This window comes from Schistosoma haematobium, chromosome ZW (genome assembly GCF_000699445.3).
Source record: "Schistosoma haematobium chromosome ZW, whole genome shotgun sequence".
In the NCBI taxonomy this organism is placed as follows: domain Eukaryota; kingdom Metazoa; phylum Platyhelminthes; class Trematoda; order Strigeidida; family Schistosomatidae; genus Schistosoma; species Schistosoma haematobium.
In genome coordinates this window covers 79,406,386-79,422,585 of record NC_067195.1, presented here as the reverse complement: position 1 = coordinate 79,422,585, position 16,200 = coordinate 79,406,386, and the positions used below count along the sequence as shown (strand labels likewise).

Sequence of the window (16,200 nt, the reverse complement as noted above, 5' to 3'; positions counted from 1 at the left end):
CAACTATTGCAAATGTTTGATTTAATTTTATCCTTATACGATATCTATGTTTCATTTTGAGGTGACAAGTAAATATTTTTTAAAAGAAAGAATAGACTTATTTTTCATTGACTTAACTAATAAAATAAATCTTTATTATTATTACTATTATTATTATTATTATTATCAAATCAAGCATTGCATTAAGCAACTTGTCCGTCAAAATTGGGATTTACGTACATGGTTAAATCAAATGTCTGATCGTTTAGAACGTTTAGAATTATTAACATCTAATAAAATGGAACATAATAATCCAATTATTAATCAATCAACAAATACAAACAATATTAATAATAATAATGTAAATATATCAATGGATCAAAGTAGATTATTTTCTACTGTAAATGATAAAGTAAGTATTCTATAAATGTTTACTTCAAATAAACAATGATTTTATTTCACAAAAGAGAAGGTTATAACGATTGGTTTTCCAATGATTACACGTATGGGACGTTTATTTACCTTAGATGAATATATACACTAGATTCCCTTCCAGTGTCTATCCTACAAGACGTCAACACAATTCAGATCAAGAACACGTGATTAGCCTGACTAGAACCTTAAATATATTTCCACACCAAAAACCCAACACCATTCAACAACAATGAACAATCAATGATAATAGTAATAAGGATAGGGGAATATATAACTCATCTGACACACTTGTCAGACTATATATATGTCTGACTAAGCAAACAACCAGCTATTATCATTCTCGTCCATACATCAAAGAAATGTAATTTTGTTTCATACAATTGATTTAATAGTATGTTTATTGTACAGGAAAAGCAAAACTTGTTATAATTAACTTTTATTATAGTTAGTGTATAACATTAGTAGTTACTCTTAACTCCTTGAAGAGCATAAATTAAATTTAAAATGAAATACAATTCTTAAAATATAATCTACAAGGTTAGTGACCTGAGATCTAATACTCGATGAAAAAGTATAAACTCAGGAAATCTATGAAATATTTAGGTCTATTTATTGTGAATAACATGATGAAGAAAATAGCTCTTCTCGAGGTTAGTCAATCACCTCAGTCAGAGCCATTAAAACTGAAAAGCTGTGGCAAGTCCTGAACGATCATCAGCATTGTGTGTTGATGAAAACATCGAATGTTTGTAGTCTTTTGTGTTTTCTGACTATTGATTAAATGTCCATATAATTGGTGATGAAATCAATTTGGAAAGGAATCGTTTGTGCATACTCTTAAGCAAGCCATTTTTGGTTGATGAAACTTTGTAAAACGGCAGACAGATGGGAAGTCTGATTACTCAGGACTATGTAGAATGTTTCAAACAAAGGAAAATGGAGCGCAAATAAAATTTGTCAGAAATGTAGAATATATAAAACAAATAAGTCCGTCATAATCTGTTTCGTCAAGTTTTACAGTCTGCTCATTTATTGAACATAAAACACATAAGACGGCTCAGTAGTCCAGTAGGTTAAGCGTTCGCGCGCGAGACTGTAAGCCCTGAGTTCGAGTCCCGCGAGCGGGACCGTGGATGCGCACTGCTGCGGAGTCCCACAATAGGACGAAACGGCCGTCCACTTCTTCCAGGTTTCCAAAGGTGGCCCAACATTAATCGGTTCATAATCTCAATCAAAAACATTAAGAAACTACTAATTTTTGCATGGAATCGTTTTGAATGACATAAAAATGTATGAATTTTTATTACTATACTAGTGTATATGTATCTTTTTATTTTGTAGTTTATTTCAGATCGTCGATTATTACCTAATTCAGCATCATTCAGTGTACAGTCTGGTAATAAATCAATAACCGATCAAAATGTCCTTACTTCATTATCATTTTCTGGATGGAATCATTCAGTCAATCCAAATAATGAAACAAATTATAAACCTTTAAGCAATTCTAATCCATTTCGAATGCCTCGATCAATTTCAGCTTTAACAGGAACCATAGATGAAATGAATACAATAAAACCTCAATTTAATACACCTTATTCAACATACTTAACAAATAAACCAAATATTCCATCTTCATTTAATGAAAATTGTAAAATTTTAAATTCCAATAATTTCCATATTGCTTCTAAAGAGACAACTAATTTAGAAGATGATGGATTTCTACAATTAGCCAACAGAAAAGAGGTAAGAATTCAAAATCATTGAAAAAGGAATAGACCTTTGAAAATTTATTGATTTTTTGTTATTATTTATTACATTCTCTTTTGAACATTTTTTCCAAAACTCTTCATAAATGTAGTGTAGTGAACAAGAACACTAGTGGAAACAAATCAAATGTATTTGAACACGAAATTTCAGAGCATCTCACTAAAATCTGAGAACTATATAGTAAATCGTTAATTTGCAAAATATTAATCCATCATCTCAAACTTGATTGTTCCTGTTACAAACATCAATCCATTGTCTCAGATTTCATTGTTCATGCGTTTTCATACCGATTACGTTCTGTTCCCGTTTTTTCCTCATCGACCTTCTACTGAATTACATTCTATGCCTGACCACCGTTATATACTACATGTGTGGATATAAGTAACCCACATCACAGTAGTGCTACTCGAGATCTGAACTATATGAATAAAAAACATTATTAGCATGTATTAAGTTATCTGTAATAGAATTTACTATTTGAATTCATTATTACTTTCAGAGAGAATAAACCATTTAAAGAACTTTAGTGATAAAAGTATAATATTAAAAGAAAGAATTGTATTTAAACGACTCAAGAGTTGTTATATGATTTATAAACTTATCGAGATTCTGTGTAGATTCTTCCTATTTCAAGTCAAATTCTTATATTAAAACTGGTTTCACACTCATAGTTCCCTTTATCATATTGAAGAGAGAAAAAAAAAACAAAGATTTCAGCAGAATAACATGAATTCATTTTATTCAGCTTGATTATCGTCAATTGCTTACAACTGTAATATTTAAAACGAATAATTACAAAATGGGTTCGAATTAACTACATGTAGGATTTTAATTAAAATTTGTTGTGATCATACATTCGTACAGTATGACAAGGATGTAATTAAACTTAATAGACTCTTCCATTTGGATATGTGATATTGATCTTCTAATACCTTTATGTATTAATAAATAACTCTTTAATTTATTCAACTACACTATAAAATCCAGGTTTGTAAAATTGTGGTGGCTTAGCTTCATTAATCAATCATCTTAATAACCGTTATCATATAAATCCGAACGGTGTTTGAAATCAGAAGGCTATAAGAAGTGACTACTACAGTTTATTAGCAGATAGCACAGATAACGACGTCACAAGCACATCGAGTGAATTGTAGCAGAGAGGCTAATGTATATGTGTGAGCGAATACAGAGGTAAATTTATAGTAGTTGGAGACTTCCAGGTAATCTTACAATTGGAACCAATTCTGAGATGAATTACTAGTATTCATCTATCATTCCTACAGATGTATCAGGAAATGGTTTGACTAGTTTTTAAATTTATGCCCTATGAATATTCTGTAGATCGACATGAATAATTTGCTTTTTATCAGTTTTAGTACTCAGTCATTTTAATTTGAATATGGGAGGACTCTTATCGCATATATTTATACATGCCTCATTGATAAGAAGGTCTCATCTAGCAACTCATGATTATTCATTAATAATAACCTTTGACTTGCCAGTTTCGTAACAAGTAAATTGTTTACTTGTGTTAAACAGTACACTTTGTACTAGTTACGTCACTCACAGAAAACAGAACATTTGTTTGATATATTCTATTCATCAGTTGTCACAATTTTTAATGTTAACTTTGTTATTTTGTCAGGTATCTGAGTTGCAAGATAAATTCAAAACATTAAAACATTCTTGGTCAATGAAAGGAGGCAGTAATCTTAGTATTCAAGATCAAATATTTGGTATAGCAGGTTTGCCGCGTTCAGTCAGCGCAGTAAATAGTCCATTAGAAGCTATGGCTTGTGAAACGACAGTTTCTAGTAGTCAGTTGATGAATCAAACTTGTTCACAAAATAATTGTTTTCAAACAATAAATTTGAATACGAACTGCGCACAAACACAACAACAAAACTCCAAAGGAATTGAACATCAAACCAAAGATGCCATTTCAGTCACAAATGAAAGAAATGGCACTTCATCCCTTGTTAAATTATTACCACAACCTCCAAAACGTATAAACAGTGCGACAACACAACTAGATCATAAAATGAATAATCATGAACATACATCTACTGAACTAACTTTAGGAATTGGTGAATTAACAGATCACAACATAACCAATGAACTTTCTAAATTAAGAAGCATAGAACAAACCAGTGATTTGAATGAATTAGGAAATTTCAAAAAAGCCACCACGTATTTACCAACTGACTCGAGGTGAGACAAAGTAAGCATCAGCCTATCAGGCTAGTCCATTATCTTTTTACATGTAGGTGGTAAATTCCAGTTAACCATTGAATTAACACTATTGTAACTTTAGGAGTCAGTCCGTGTTTTATGTGGATGAATTCCAAATACGTGCAAATGATGTTACTGAAAAATTTGAGTAAACTAAGAAACCCTTAGACTCATATATATATATATATATATATATATATATATATATATATATATATATATATATATATATATATATATATATATATATATATATATATATATATATCAGATAATAATATCATCCCGTTAAATAAGTTAGCATATATCTGAACTCATTCACCTAGTAGATTATATATATTATATATATTAATATATATATATATATATATATATATATATATTATATATATATATATTATATGATATATATTAATTGATTCAGCTGAAACGTAATTTCTGATATCTTAGTATAATGGACGAAATTACTTATTCTTTGGATAAGGTGTTTATATTCACTACTTAGATAGGTAATCCTACAGAATAATTTCAGCAGAGCAACCATTACTAACTCCTACTCTATGGTTTTAAGGTAATGTGTTCCTGATAAAACCTGATCATTCTAAATTCAAACCCTGGTGATAGCATGGATGTATACTTCTCAAGAGTATCAAACTATGACAAAACAACCGTCTAATATCCCCTAATTTTTAAAGATTGTCTGACTGAGATCACTACTCGATACAAACTAATTTATATATATATATATATATATATATATATATATATACGAAATTATTAAACCAATCAAGGTAGTTTGTGAGTCAATGATAATGATGAAAACAATTATATAATAAGTGAAAAGTATAAATTGATAGTATGAGAACAGGTGCATTAGTTTTGATAAGAATAATAAAGGCTCAAGTCAATGTTAGATATCTTTTGAGATCATGAACCGGTTGATGTTAGACCGCCTTTGGAAACCTAGAAGCAGTGGAAGGCCGTTTCGTTCTATTGTGAGACTCCTCAGCAGTGCGCGTCCACGATCCCGGATTCGAACCCAGGGCCTACAGTCTCGCGCGCGAACGCTTAACCTGCTCGACCACTGAGCCGGCATCGAATGGTGATAGTGTCTAACATCAACCAATCCACGAAATTGCGCGACCATCTTCCATTGTACTGAGGTAGATAACTGTCTCTACCCGACATGGATTAGCTCCACTGGTGACAGCTTCTCACTAGAACTCCGAGAATTCTCTCACGAAGCTAGTCACTAGTGAGCACATGTTAATTACTAGTATTGCGGTTGTGGAGATTATCAAGTTTTTGATTGAGATCATGGATGCGCACTGCTGAGGAGTCCCACAATAGGACGAAATGACCGTCCAGTGCTTCCAGGTTTCCAAAGGTGGTCTAACATCAATCGGTTCATGATCTCAATCTAAAACTTAATAATCTCCACAACCCCTATACTAGCAGTGTTAAATAATCGGAAATAGGTCAGTGATTAGAAAAAACATATACAGTGAGATAACATTTATAAAACTATAAGATGACGTAATAAGACGTGTTCAGATAATTGAACCGTGAAACGTATATTTGAGAGAAAATGAAATAAAATGGTAGGAGGGGGTGAAAAATAATAATAAACGAAGAGAAAGTTCGAAAAAATGATAAATAAATTCATGTAGTAAGGCCAAAGGAGAGATAAAGATGTTACAAATTTCTTCTGAACACAAAGACTTGGCTTGTTGGCACGAATTCCTATAGCTTCTGCTATGTGTAAGAGACGAGATCGAACACCGTTAGGAAAACTAGTGGGAGTACGATAAATAACTTTAAATGACTTGTTTCTGTCCACTACATGACTGCTATCGATCAAGTGTGATAGAACCGAGCTGAGTATTGTCTTGACGTTACCTTTTACTAACCACCAAGGGAGGTGTTCACTAACTCTTTGATTCAGTTGCCTGGTAGTGTGCCCAATATAGCTTTCTCCACAAAAGCAGCTGAATTCTTAATATATATGTATGTTAATACGTTCATCAAATACAGTGTAAACAGTTTATAAGATCATTTCGATTTTGATTATTACCCTGAAGAAGTTCAGACAAGTTAGCTGGACGAAACTTACTTACTTACGCCTGTTACTCCTCGTGAAGGAGCATAGGCCGCTCACCAGCATTCTCCATCCAACCCTGTCCTGGGCAATCCTTTCTAGCTCCGTCCAGTTGTAATTCATCGTTTTCATATATGCTTCTATTATCCGACGCAATGTGTTATTTGGCCTTCCTCTTTTTCGCTTCCCTTCAGGATTCCAAGTTAGGGCTTGCCTCGTGATGCAGTTTGACGATTTGAGTAATGTATGTCCTATCCATTTCCATCGTCTTTTCCTAATTTCTTCTTCAGCTGGAAGTTGGTTTGTTCTCTCCCACAGAAGGCTGTTGCTGATGGTATCCGGCCAATGGATGTTGAGTATCTTGCGTAGACAGCTATTTATAAATACTTGTACTTTCTTGATTGTGGTTGTTGTAGTTCTCCAAGTTTCGGCTCCGTACAGTAGAACCATCTTGACGTTGGTATTGAAGATTGTGACTTTGATATTGGTTGAAAGTTGTTTTGAGTTCCATATGTTCTTCAATTGTAGGAATGCGGCCCTTGCTTCGCCAATCCTCGCCTTTACGTCTGCATCTGAACCTCCATGTCTATCGACGATGCTTCCCAGATATGTGAAGGATTCTACATCTTCCAGAGTTTCGCCATCAACAGTGATTGGATTGCTGTTCTCCGCTTTGAATTTGAGGGCCTTGGTTTTCCCTTTGTGTATGCTGAGGCCTACTGATGCAGAGACTGCTGCTACACTGGCTGTCTTCATCTGCATCTGTTCGTGTGTACGTGATAGGAGGGCCAGGTCATCTGCGAAGTCCAAATCGTCTAATTGATTCTGAGCTGTCCATTGTATTCCGTGTTTTTCTTCAGATGTCGAGGTCTTCATAATCCAGTCGACCACCAGAAGAAAGAGGAAGGGAGATAGTAGACAGCCTTGTCTGACTCCGGTCCTTACTTGGAATGCATCTGTCAGCTGTCCTCCATGCACTACTTTGCACTGTAGTCCGTCGTATGAGTTCCGGATAATATTGACAATCTTCTCAGGAACTCCGTAGTGTCGAAGAAGTTTCCGTAATGTCCTCCTATCTACACTGTCAAATGCCTTTTCATAATCAATGAAGTTGATGTATAGTGATGAGTTCCACTCAACTGATTGTTCGACGATGATCCGTAGTGTTGCAATTTGGTCTGTGCACGACCGATCTTTACGGAATCCAGCTTGTTGATCTCGAAGTTGGGCGTCTACTGCATCCTTCATCCGGTTCGGCAACACTCTGTTGAAGACTTTCCCTGGTATTGACAGTAGTGTAATGCCACTGTAGTTTTCGCATTTGCTCAGATCTCCTTTCTTTGGAATCTTGACGAGGTGTCCTTCTTTCCAGTCCATCAGCACTTGTTCCTCCTCCCAAATCTTTTTGAATAGAGGGTAAAGCATGCTTGTGGTTGCTTCGATGTCTGATTTCAGTGCTTCAGCTGGTATGTTGTCGGGTCCTGCTGCTTTCCCGTTCTTGATTTGTCTGACGGCCATTCTAATTTCTTCCGTAGTTGGTGGGTTGACATCTATAGGAAGATCTATGTGTGCTGCTTCGATGTCCGGTGGATTCGTTGAAGCCGGCCTATTCAGGAGTTCCTCGAAGTATTCTACCCATCTGTTACGCTGTTGTTGAATTTCGGTGATTGGCTTGCCTTCTTTGTCCTTGCCCGGCCTCTCTGGTTTACTGTATTTCCCTGATAGTTTCTTCGTTGTATCGTGAAGCTGTTTCATATTTCCTTCTCTTGCAGCTTTTTCTGCCGTCGTTGCTAGTTCTTCCACGTATTTCTTCTTGTCGGCTCTAATGCTCCTCTTCACTTGCTTGTTTGCTTCTATGTATTCAGCTTGTGCTTGGACTTTCTCTGCTCGTGTTCGGCTGTTGTTAATTGCTGTCTTCTTGTTCTTCCTTTCTTTGATCTTGTCCAGTGTTTCTGTAGAGATCCATTCCTTATGATGGTATTTCTTTAGACTCAGAACCTCTTGACACGTTGAAGTTAATGCTTCCTTGATGCCTTTCCAGTTGTCCTCCATACTAGTTTCTTCTTCTTTCAGTAGATCTTGTAAGGCTTGGAACCTGTTGTTGAGAGCTAACTTGAATTCATTGAGTTTGTCAGTATCTCGAAGGAAGGCTGTATTGAACCTTTGTATGGCTGTTTGTCCACTTGTCCAGTTCTTTTTTAGCTTCAGTTTCAAATTGGCTACAACTAGGTGGTGATCTGAAGCTACGTCAGCACCTCTCCTGCTTCTCACATCTTCCATTGTCCTTCGGAATTTTTTTTGATGCAAATATGATCTATTTGGTTCTCTGTAGTGTGGTCCGGTGAGATCCATGTAGCCTTGTGTATACGCTTGTGTGGAAATATTGTGCCTCCTATGACCAATTTGTTGAATGCACATAGATTTGCAAATCTTTCTCCATTTTCGTTTCTTTCTCCCAGTCCATGTCGTCCCATAATATCTTCATATCCAGTGTTGTCTATTCCGACTTTGGCATTTAGATCTCCCATCAGAATAGTTAGGTCCTTTCTTGGGCATTTCTCAATGATTGACTGTAGCCGCTCGTAGAACTGATCTTTAATGTCGTCGTTGCTATCATTGGTGGGTGCATAACATTGGATAATATTCATTAAGATCCCCTCCTTCTTTGTTTTGAATGATGCTTTGATGATTCTGGATCCGTGAGATTCCCATCCTACAAGTGCATTTCGTGCTACTTTGGACAGCATAAGAGCGACTCCCTGAGTGTGTGGAGCATTGTCCTCTTCGTGACCGGAGTATAGCAACATCTCTCCCGCAGCTAGCCTTTTCTGTCCAGTTTGGGTCCAGTGGGTTTCGCTGATTCCCAGTACTGCTAAGTTGTATCTCCTCATTTCCATTGATATTTGACTGGTCTTCCCGGATTCCCACATTGTTCGAACGTTCCATGTACCTATAAAAATTTTTGCTCTGGTTGTTAGAAGGGGCATCGGCCTCGTGGCTTCCGAAGGAGCTCGGCTTTCACCATGAAGCGTCATAATTCTTCTAAATGAAGACCTTCTAACTCCCAGGGCAGAGTTAAAATGGTTTGGATTATTTTTTCTGGTAAGCGTTTTTTAGCGAGTTAGTTTTCTACGGGATGGGGACGCTAACCCCATGCCCAACCCTCCTCCTTTACCCGGGCTTGGGACCGGCAGCAACCCTATAAGAGCTACAGGCGGAGTTAACTGGACGAAACGTTGGAATTATTTAAATTCCAATCGCTGAGATTATTTCAAATATAGTTTTCACATATAATGACTTCTCTCTGTTCGACGCCCAATTTTTGTCAAACTATCCGTTCTAATCTTGATGAATATTCGTATTTCATATTTAAAGTATTTAATATTTTTGTAAACAGTGATTCATTTGTTATAACCGTACTAATGAAATCATTGTAAATTTTATTTCAAAAATTACAGTTCGAATCTACAATTAAAATCATCATTGAATATTTTATATAAAATAAACAATAATAATAATGAACAAACTAATGATCAATGTAAATATGAACATATAACTGAATCAAATTTATTAGAATCCTTTATTACTTCAGAAGAATTACATATTTCATCAACAGATAATGAGGATGATAATGATGACGATGACGATGATGATGATGATGAATGTACATCATCAAAATTAAATAAAACCTTATTGAAAAAATCAAATTCTATACGTAATAATAATAATAATAATAATAATAATAATCTTTATTCATTAACAAATAAAGGTTCAACATTAACAATAAATAAAGATAAATTAGTAATGTATATTAAGCGTAGTTTTAAACATACAAAATGAACTATTCAAAATTCAATGTTTCATAGGGGTTGGTTGTTTTTTGTTTTGTTTATTCACATTTGAAATTGGTTACTATTCATGATGAATAAGAATTTTCTTGTTCAAAAATAAGAAGGTGAAGAAGAAGAAGAAACTTATTTCTTTATACAGTTTATTAACTTACAAAATGTTCAATACATAAACCCCATTGTCTTTTTATTTGTAATTCAAATATATTTTAATAATTAACAAAATTGTTACCCTAATAAATTACATAAATCATTTAAAGATTTTAAATAACAACAAAAAAAGAAGTGAAGCTCTAGAAGCAGCTTGTTTCAAATAATGTATGTAAGTGAGAAAATAAAAAAGAAATACACTTATACGTATTACGTAATATTTGTTCCTGAGCTTACTTATTTAAGGAACGATAAATACTATAACTTCTTTTTTTCTTTTTTCTTTTCTTTTCAAATCATTAAAATACATATTCTCTTACTGATTATTCATCTTTGATTTTTATATTTTTCCAACTTTATTGTTTAAAATAACTACCAGTGAGGAGTTTTGTTTTTGTTTCTTTGTAAAACAAAATAAATTTGTTTGAATTTTCGTTTGTTTTTTTTTTTTTTTAAAGTGTAAATATATTTTAAATGATCATATAAAATACAACATAATGAACATTTTCAAAGGATCAAAATTGTTTTCTCTTTATGGTTTTGTTGAGTTCATTTTAGAAATCAATCAGTTACAATGTAGGACTAGGCATATATATGCATCGGTCAGTCAGTCGGTCAGTCAGCTACAACGTAGGACCAGGGACATATATGCATCGGTCCAAGTTGCCATACCTTATTAACACAACAAGATGAACACCGGATTCATAAAAGTAGTTAATTCAATGGTGGTAATATATAAAAGAAAGATTGCATATAAAGATATAGTACAGGAAGAAAGAATTAGTTCGTAGAAAGAAAGATATGAAGTCATTTTAATCTTTTAGTTTAAGAGAAGACAGAGAGAGTTGTCATACCTTATTAGTACAACAAGATGAACACAAGATTCATAGAAGTAGTTAATTCAATGGTGGTAATATATAAAAGAAAGATTGTATATAGGGACATACTTCAGGAGGAAAGAATTAGTTAATTTTAGAAAGAAAAAATAGTTTATATAAAGGAGCTTCATGTTAACGTTTTGTCATATTAAGTAAATTTATTAAAAAGTTATTCATTATTCAACGAGATATACAATGTCGAATAGTTGTACTCCTTTTTCAATTTGCTTCATTGTTTTTAATCTTAAAGATAGTGATATTTTCAAAGCTTCAAGTCGATGAGCACTCTAGTTATATGCTTGCAGAAATTTGCCTAATTTCACGAAATTAAGACACTTCACTTAGAAATTCCTCAACAAGAAAGATGATGAAACAGGCCACCCCACGCAAAATGTTGCTACAATGAAATACAAAGCGTTATTATCTACTTGCTTTAAACTTGATCTATTCGGTTAGAAATAAAGGGTTAGTGACAAATGTTAACAGGAAATAAGGATTTACTGAATTTCAGGATGTATCCACCGTTAAAAATTCACCACTTCATACCAAACGTGGCGAGACTAATTTATGGACGATCTTTGAACGAATCTAACCGACCTTGAGAAATATTAGCCAATCAGCAAACAGTCAGTATAGAGTAAAAATATGTTATACAAAACCAAGAAAATAAAGTGGATACACTTTTTATACGTTGTTCAAAACTTGTCAAGGTTAGAAAGAGGTTCAGAGGTTCTAAAATCGTAATGCATACGGTAGAGAAAATCATCCATACGGCTACAAAATAGTCGGCCTCCGGAGCCATGATAAAGTCTCAAAATCTCTTTCAGCATCGACCACATAGCTTCAATATTGTTTATGTGCACTCCGGTTTTTGAGTGCAAAAAATGCTACTTTCGGATAACGACACGATGCACATAACCAAGCCTATGTAGGAGTCTGTTTGCTCTCCAATCATCCTTATATACTGTAGTACCCGAATGCAGCCAGTGTTACTGGTGCTTTTATTATCCAGTTCGCAATAATTGTCGTAATTTGCCTTGGGAATTATATATAGGGTTTTCATCACGAACTGACATCAGCTATAATGTCAGAAATTTATTTAGCCAAATGGATGGAAGCCTTTCGCGTTAAAATCCGAGATCTATTATCTTATACCTGATTCGTCCAGAAATTATAATCTCGCCGTTTTATTTGTTATAGCCGCTCAATTATCACGTTTTGTACAAAATTCGCTGTGAACCGATCGTACGTTAGCATTAAGCACTGAAGTTGGCGCCGTAACCTTGGGATCTCTAAAACGCCTCTGATTGGCTCTTCCATAAATTAGAGTCTCGCCCCAAACGTAGTTCAAAATGAAACTTAATGTGAACTAGAATTTAATTGATGTTATATGTTGTTAAAATCAGAAGTGACTGAAGAGTTAATCATGATGTTTTCGGGATCTCTTTAACCAATACTAGACATGTTCCTTGTCTATCTAACCTCAGGAAAAATCATATGTTAGTTAAAATTAATGAATGTAAAAATTAATATATTATCTTGGCCATATCTAGGGATGTGAAATAAAAAACATACCTACAAAATTGAGAGTACTTGAGTTCAGTTTATCTAATTTATTGAAATAGTTTATTCTCATGACCTTAAAAAACAACTTTGCAAGTAAGGTCAAAAAATGACTATTAATTAGATAGGTAATGCTGTTCACTATCCTCATCAAGAGGTAACCAAGAGTTGAAAGACAGAACCTTTACTTATCAAACAATCATAAAGATTCATTTAAAAATTAAGTCAACTTAGCAGAAAACTTAACCAATCTGAGGCTGTTAAGATATGTAACCAAATCATTTACAGATGTGTCGATTGTATTTTTATGTAAAGCTAGACCAGAATATGCTTTCTTGTTTGATTGAAAGTAAAATGTATTTACTCAACTGCATAACTCAGTGAACAAATCATTGGAATTATGCAACCGATTAAATGAAAGTTTCCAAATGTATTCATAGTAATTTATCAGTAGTATATTAATAGTGTTTGTTGCTTTTATTATCGTCAAAATTTATATCAACAAACTAAATAGTCCTTAGGAAATAATCAACAGAATGAAACCATTTGAAAGTTGGATCCATTTTGTATTATTTGTTTGAATCTTCCCATTGATGTTTAGGACTGAAATTGATTATTTTCTTATTGGTATGTGTGCACCCTGTGTGGATTATCTCTACATTACCTTAAGCCACAAGCATTCTAAGCAAACATGGATAGTGTTTAATAGTAGAATCCAGGACGCGCGTTTCATCCTATTTGAGACTTATCAGCTGGATGTACCTGCGTCTCAGAGTTGGTGTTTACTCCGAAGTTCGAACCCAGTACCGTTTGCTTCAAATACCATCGCGCGTCCTGGATTCAACTGCTAACCACAATTCACATTTGAAAGTTATTTTAAAACATTTTACATAGAAGCAAAATTTGAATGTAACCAAATGAAGTTACACTCAAATAAGCTTAAATATTATGTGATTGCTTAAGCAGTTAGAAATCAATTTAAAGAATTCTATATTCCATTTTGACTCAAATAATCTCCATTCCCGTTAATCAGCAAGGCTTGCTTATTATTATCATTCACGTAATTATTTTAATAAATTATAAAAAGACCCTTCTAGCTTCTAATAAGTACTCTCTTCGCTGTTAAATTGAAGTACATTTGATCATGTTGATGTGATACTCAACTAATTTTTTTTTCTGGTAAAAAAATAGATTCCAAGATTTAAGTGAGATATATTTACCGGTAATAAAATTCATCTTATTGAATAGAAACAAAACTCAATTGGTTGCTTTATGACATTTATTGACACGCATACTTGTTTACTTACCAGTGTGAGAGAATTGTCACGTCAGATGCAGTGTCTATTTGCAATCTAAACGGATCCCCATTAATATTAAGGGTAATAAATTTCCTCTCACCTAAGGTTGAGCTCTGATAAATTGCTACTAGACCCAACGAATTCGTGCAGGATGTAGGAACAGGCTCTCTGGTACTTCTGGAGCCATTCGGCTTCTTTTTTGACGAAATCCCCCTTTATAGTCTACAGCTTTACAGTTCCTGCACCGATGTTGTTTATAAGGGCAGCTTCGAATATAATGCCATACACCGCAGTATCAGTATGGAGCAGTAAAATTTGTTTTCGCTTGTTGAACTGGACTGTATGTATCTGGGGCGGATTTGACAGGTTGGGCAGTTGTTTGACTACATGTACTTCAGTAAGATCAGAACCATCACGCTGGACCATCGTAATGTCGCGTGGCAGATTCATTAGACATTGATATTCATTTGCAATATCATTGAGAGTAAGTTTGAGGTCTTGGTCCAATCGACTAAGCAGCTGTGTTCTAATGTCATTGAACTTCTGCGATTGAAGACTGAAGATTAGAATAAGGGCTTTCAATTGATTTTCAGTCAGCAACTTCAAACGGAAGCGTTCGAATTCGCGGTTGACGACACTCACATATGTGAGAAAATTAGCGTTTTCGTTCATAGTCAGCTTCAAACATCGATAACGCACGTTGAACAGTGAGGAATTATCGCGGAAGTGTTTGCTCAATGACTAGACTGTGTCGGAGAATGGACGGTGACGTGGGTTCGGAGGCAGAATTAAGTTACAACATCTATCTAGTTCACTAGGACCCAGCTTCCAAAGCAGCAAGCCGACTTTCCAAGAATCATCCTGACTAGCGAAATCAAATTTGAATAAGTCTTGATATCGCCAAAACCACAGATCAAACGTGACATTGGATTCAGAATCGTAATAAAACACAGAGATAATATTCGCGATACCATCAACTGATGGTGCAGTAGTAGTAGGATTAGAAGTGCTTAGTTGAGTGTTAGACATAAGTTTTTCATCTCTTAAGATCCGTAAACGTTTCAGCTGCTGCTCAAGTAATAATTTCACTTTTGGAGGAACCATGTTTGCGTCGACCTCGTTGCCAAATTTGTTATGTTTAAAGCAATTACGAGTTCACCTAGACTCTGTGACCAAAGACCAATAAGCTAGCTATTCTGATGCGTCCCAGCCCCACTAACTAGAGAGAGAAGTCCAAGTTCGAACGGGGAAATATATTCCGCAAGCAGTCAGAAGCACGAGCACCCCTCTAGTCCAAAGTACATTCATTTATATACCGCTTTGCACACCCATTTCTGATTAATAATCAGAATAAATCACATATATGAAAAATACTTCATCCAAGAATATAATATGTTATACAGAATAAAATGTCGTAGGGGAAAGCGAAACAAATACTACACTGGGTGATCATAAAATTGAATTAAACGGAATTAATGTTGAATAAACGTCATAATGAGTAAATCAATTTAATTTTGATCTCTCATCCCGTCATAACACTTTCGGTAGGGAATTATTAGCTATTTACTTAGCGGTTAAACATTCGCTTCAAGGTAAAATTTTCGTGATACTCACCGGTCACAAACTTTTGGCTTACTCCTTTGATGCCAAAAGCGATCTTTATTCTCTAAGAGAAATGCGACATTTAGATTACATTTCCCAATTTTTGACCAATATACAATTTATAAAAGGTGAATCAAATGTTGTAGCAGATAGTTTATCACGTTTCAACGTGGATGCTATTTGCTCAACCAAAGGAATTGATTTATTAGACATTGCACGTTTACAGACTGATGATTCTGATCACTCTGTGTAGGGTTTAATTTGTCCTACAGATATACTACTAGAAACGTAAACGCAATACTGGCGATCACAGAGTCTATGTGAAAGCTATAGTTAGAACAAAGACAACT

At 34.4% G+C, this 16,200-nt stretch overlaps 1 protein-coding gene across 2 annotated transcripts in view; it reads left to right on the top strand.

Annotated features, from left to right (window-relative positions):
- The window catches only part of MS3_00004482 (uncharacterized protein), a gene marked incomplete at both ends in the record, with an annotated part of 105,218 nt that extends 93,950 nt beyond the window's left edge, over positions 1-11,268 (top strand). Inside the window, 4 exons of one of the 2 annotated variants that reach the window (XM_051212406.1) lie at positions 176-391; positions 1,756-2,157; positions 3,827-4,402; positions 9,970-11,268. In XM_051212406.1, the coding sequence (XP_051072588.1) occupies positions 176-391; positions 1,756-2,157; positions 3,827-4,396 (1,188 nt within the window). The remainder of the gene's footprint in view (positions 1-175; positions 392-1,755; positions 2,158-3,826; positions 4,403-9,969) is intronic. The other variant, XM_035732165.2, reaches the window with a different exon arrangement.
- Positions 11,269-16,200: the final 4,932 nt, after the last annotated feature.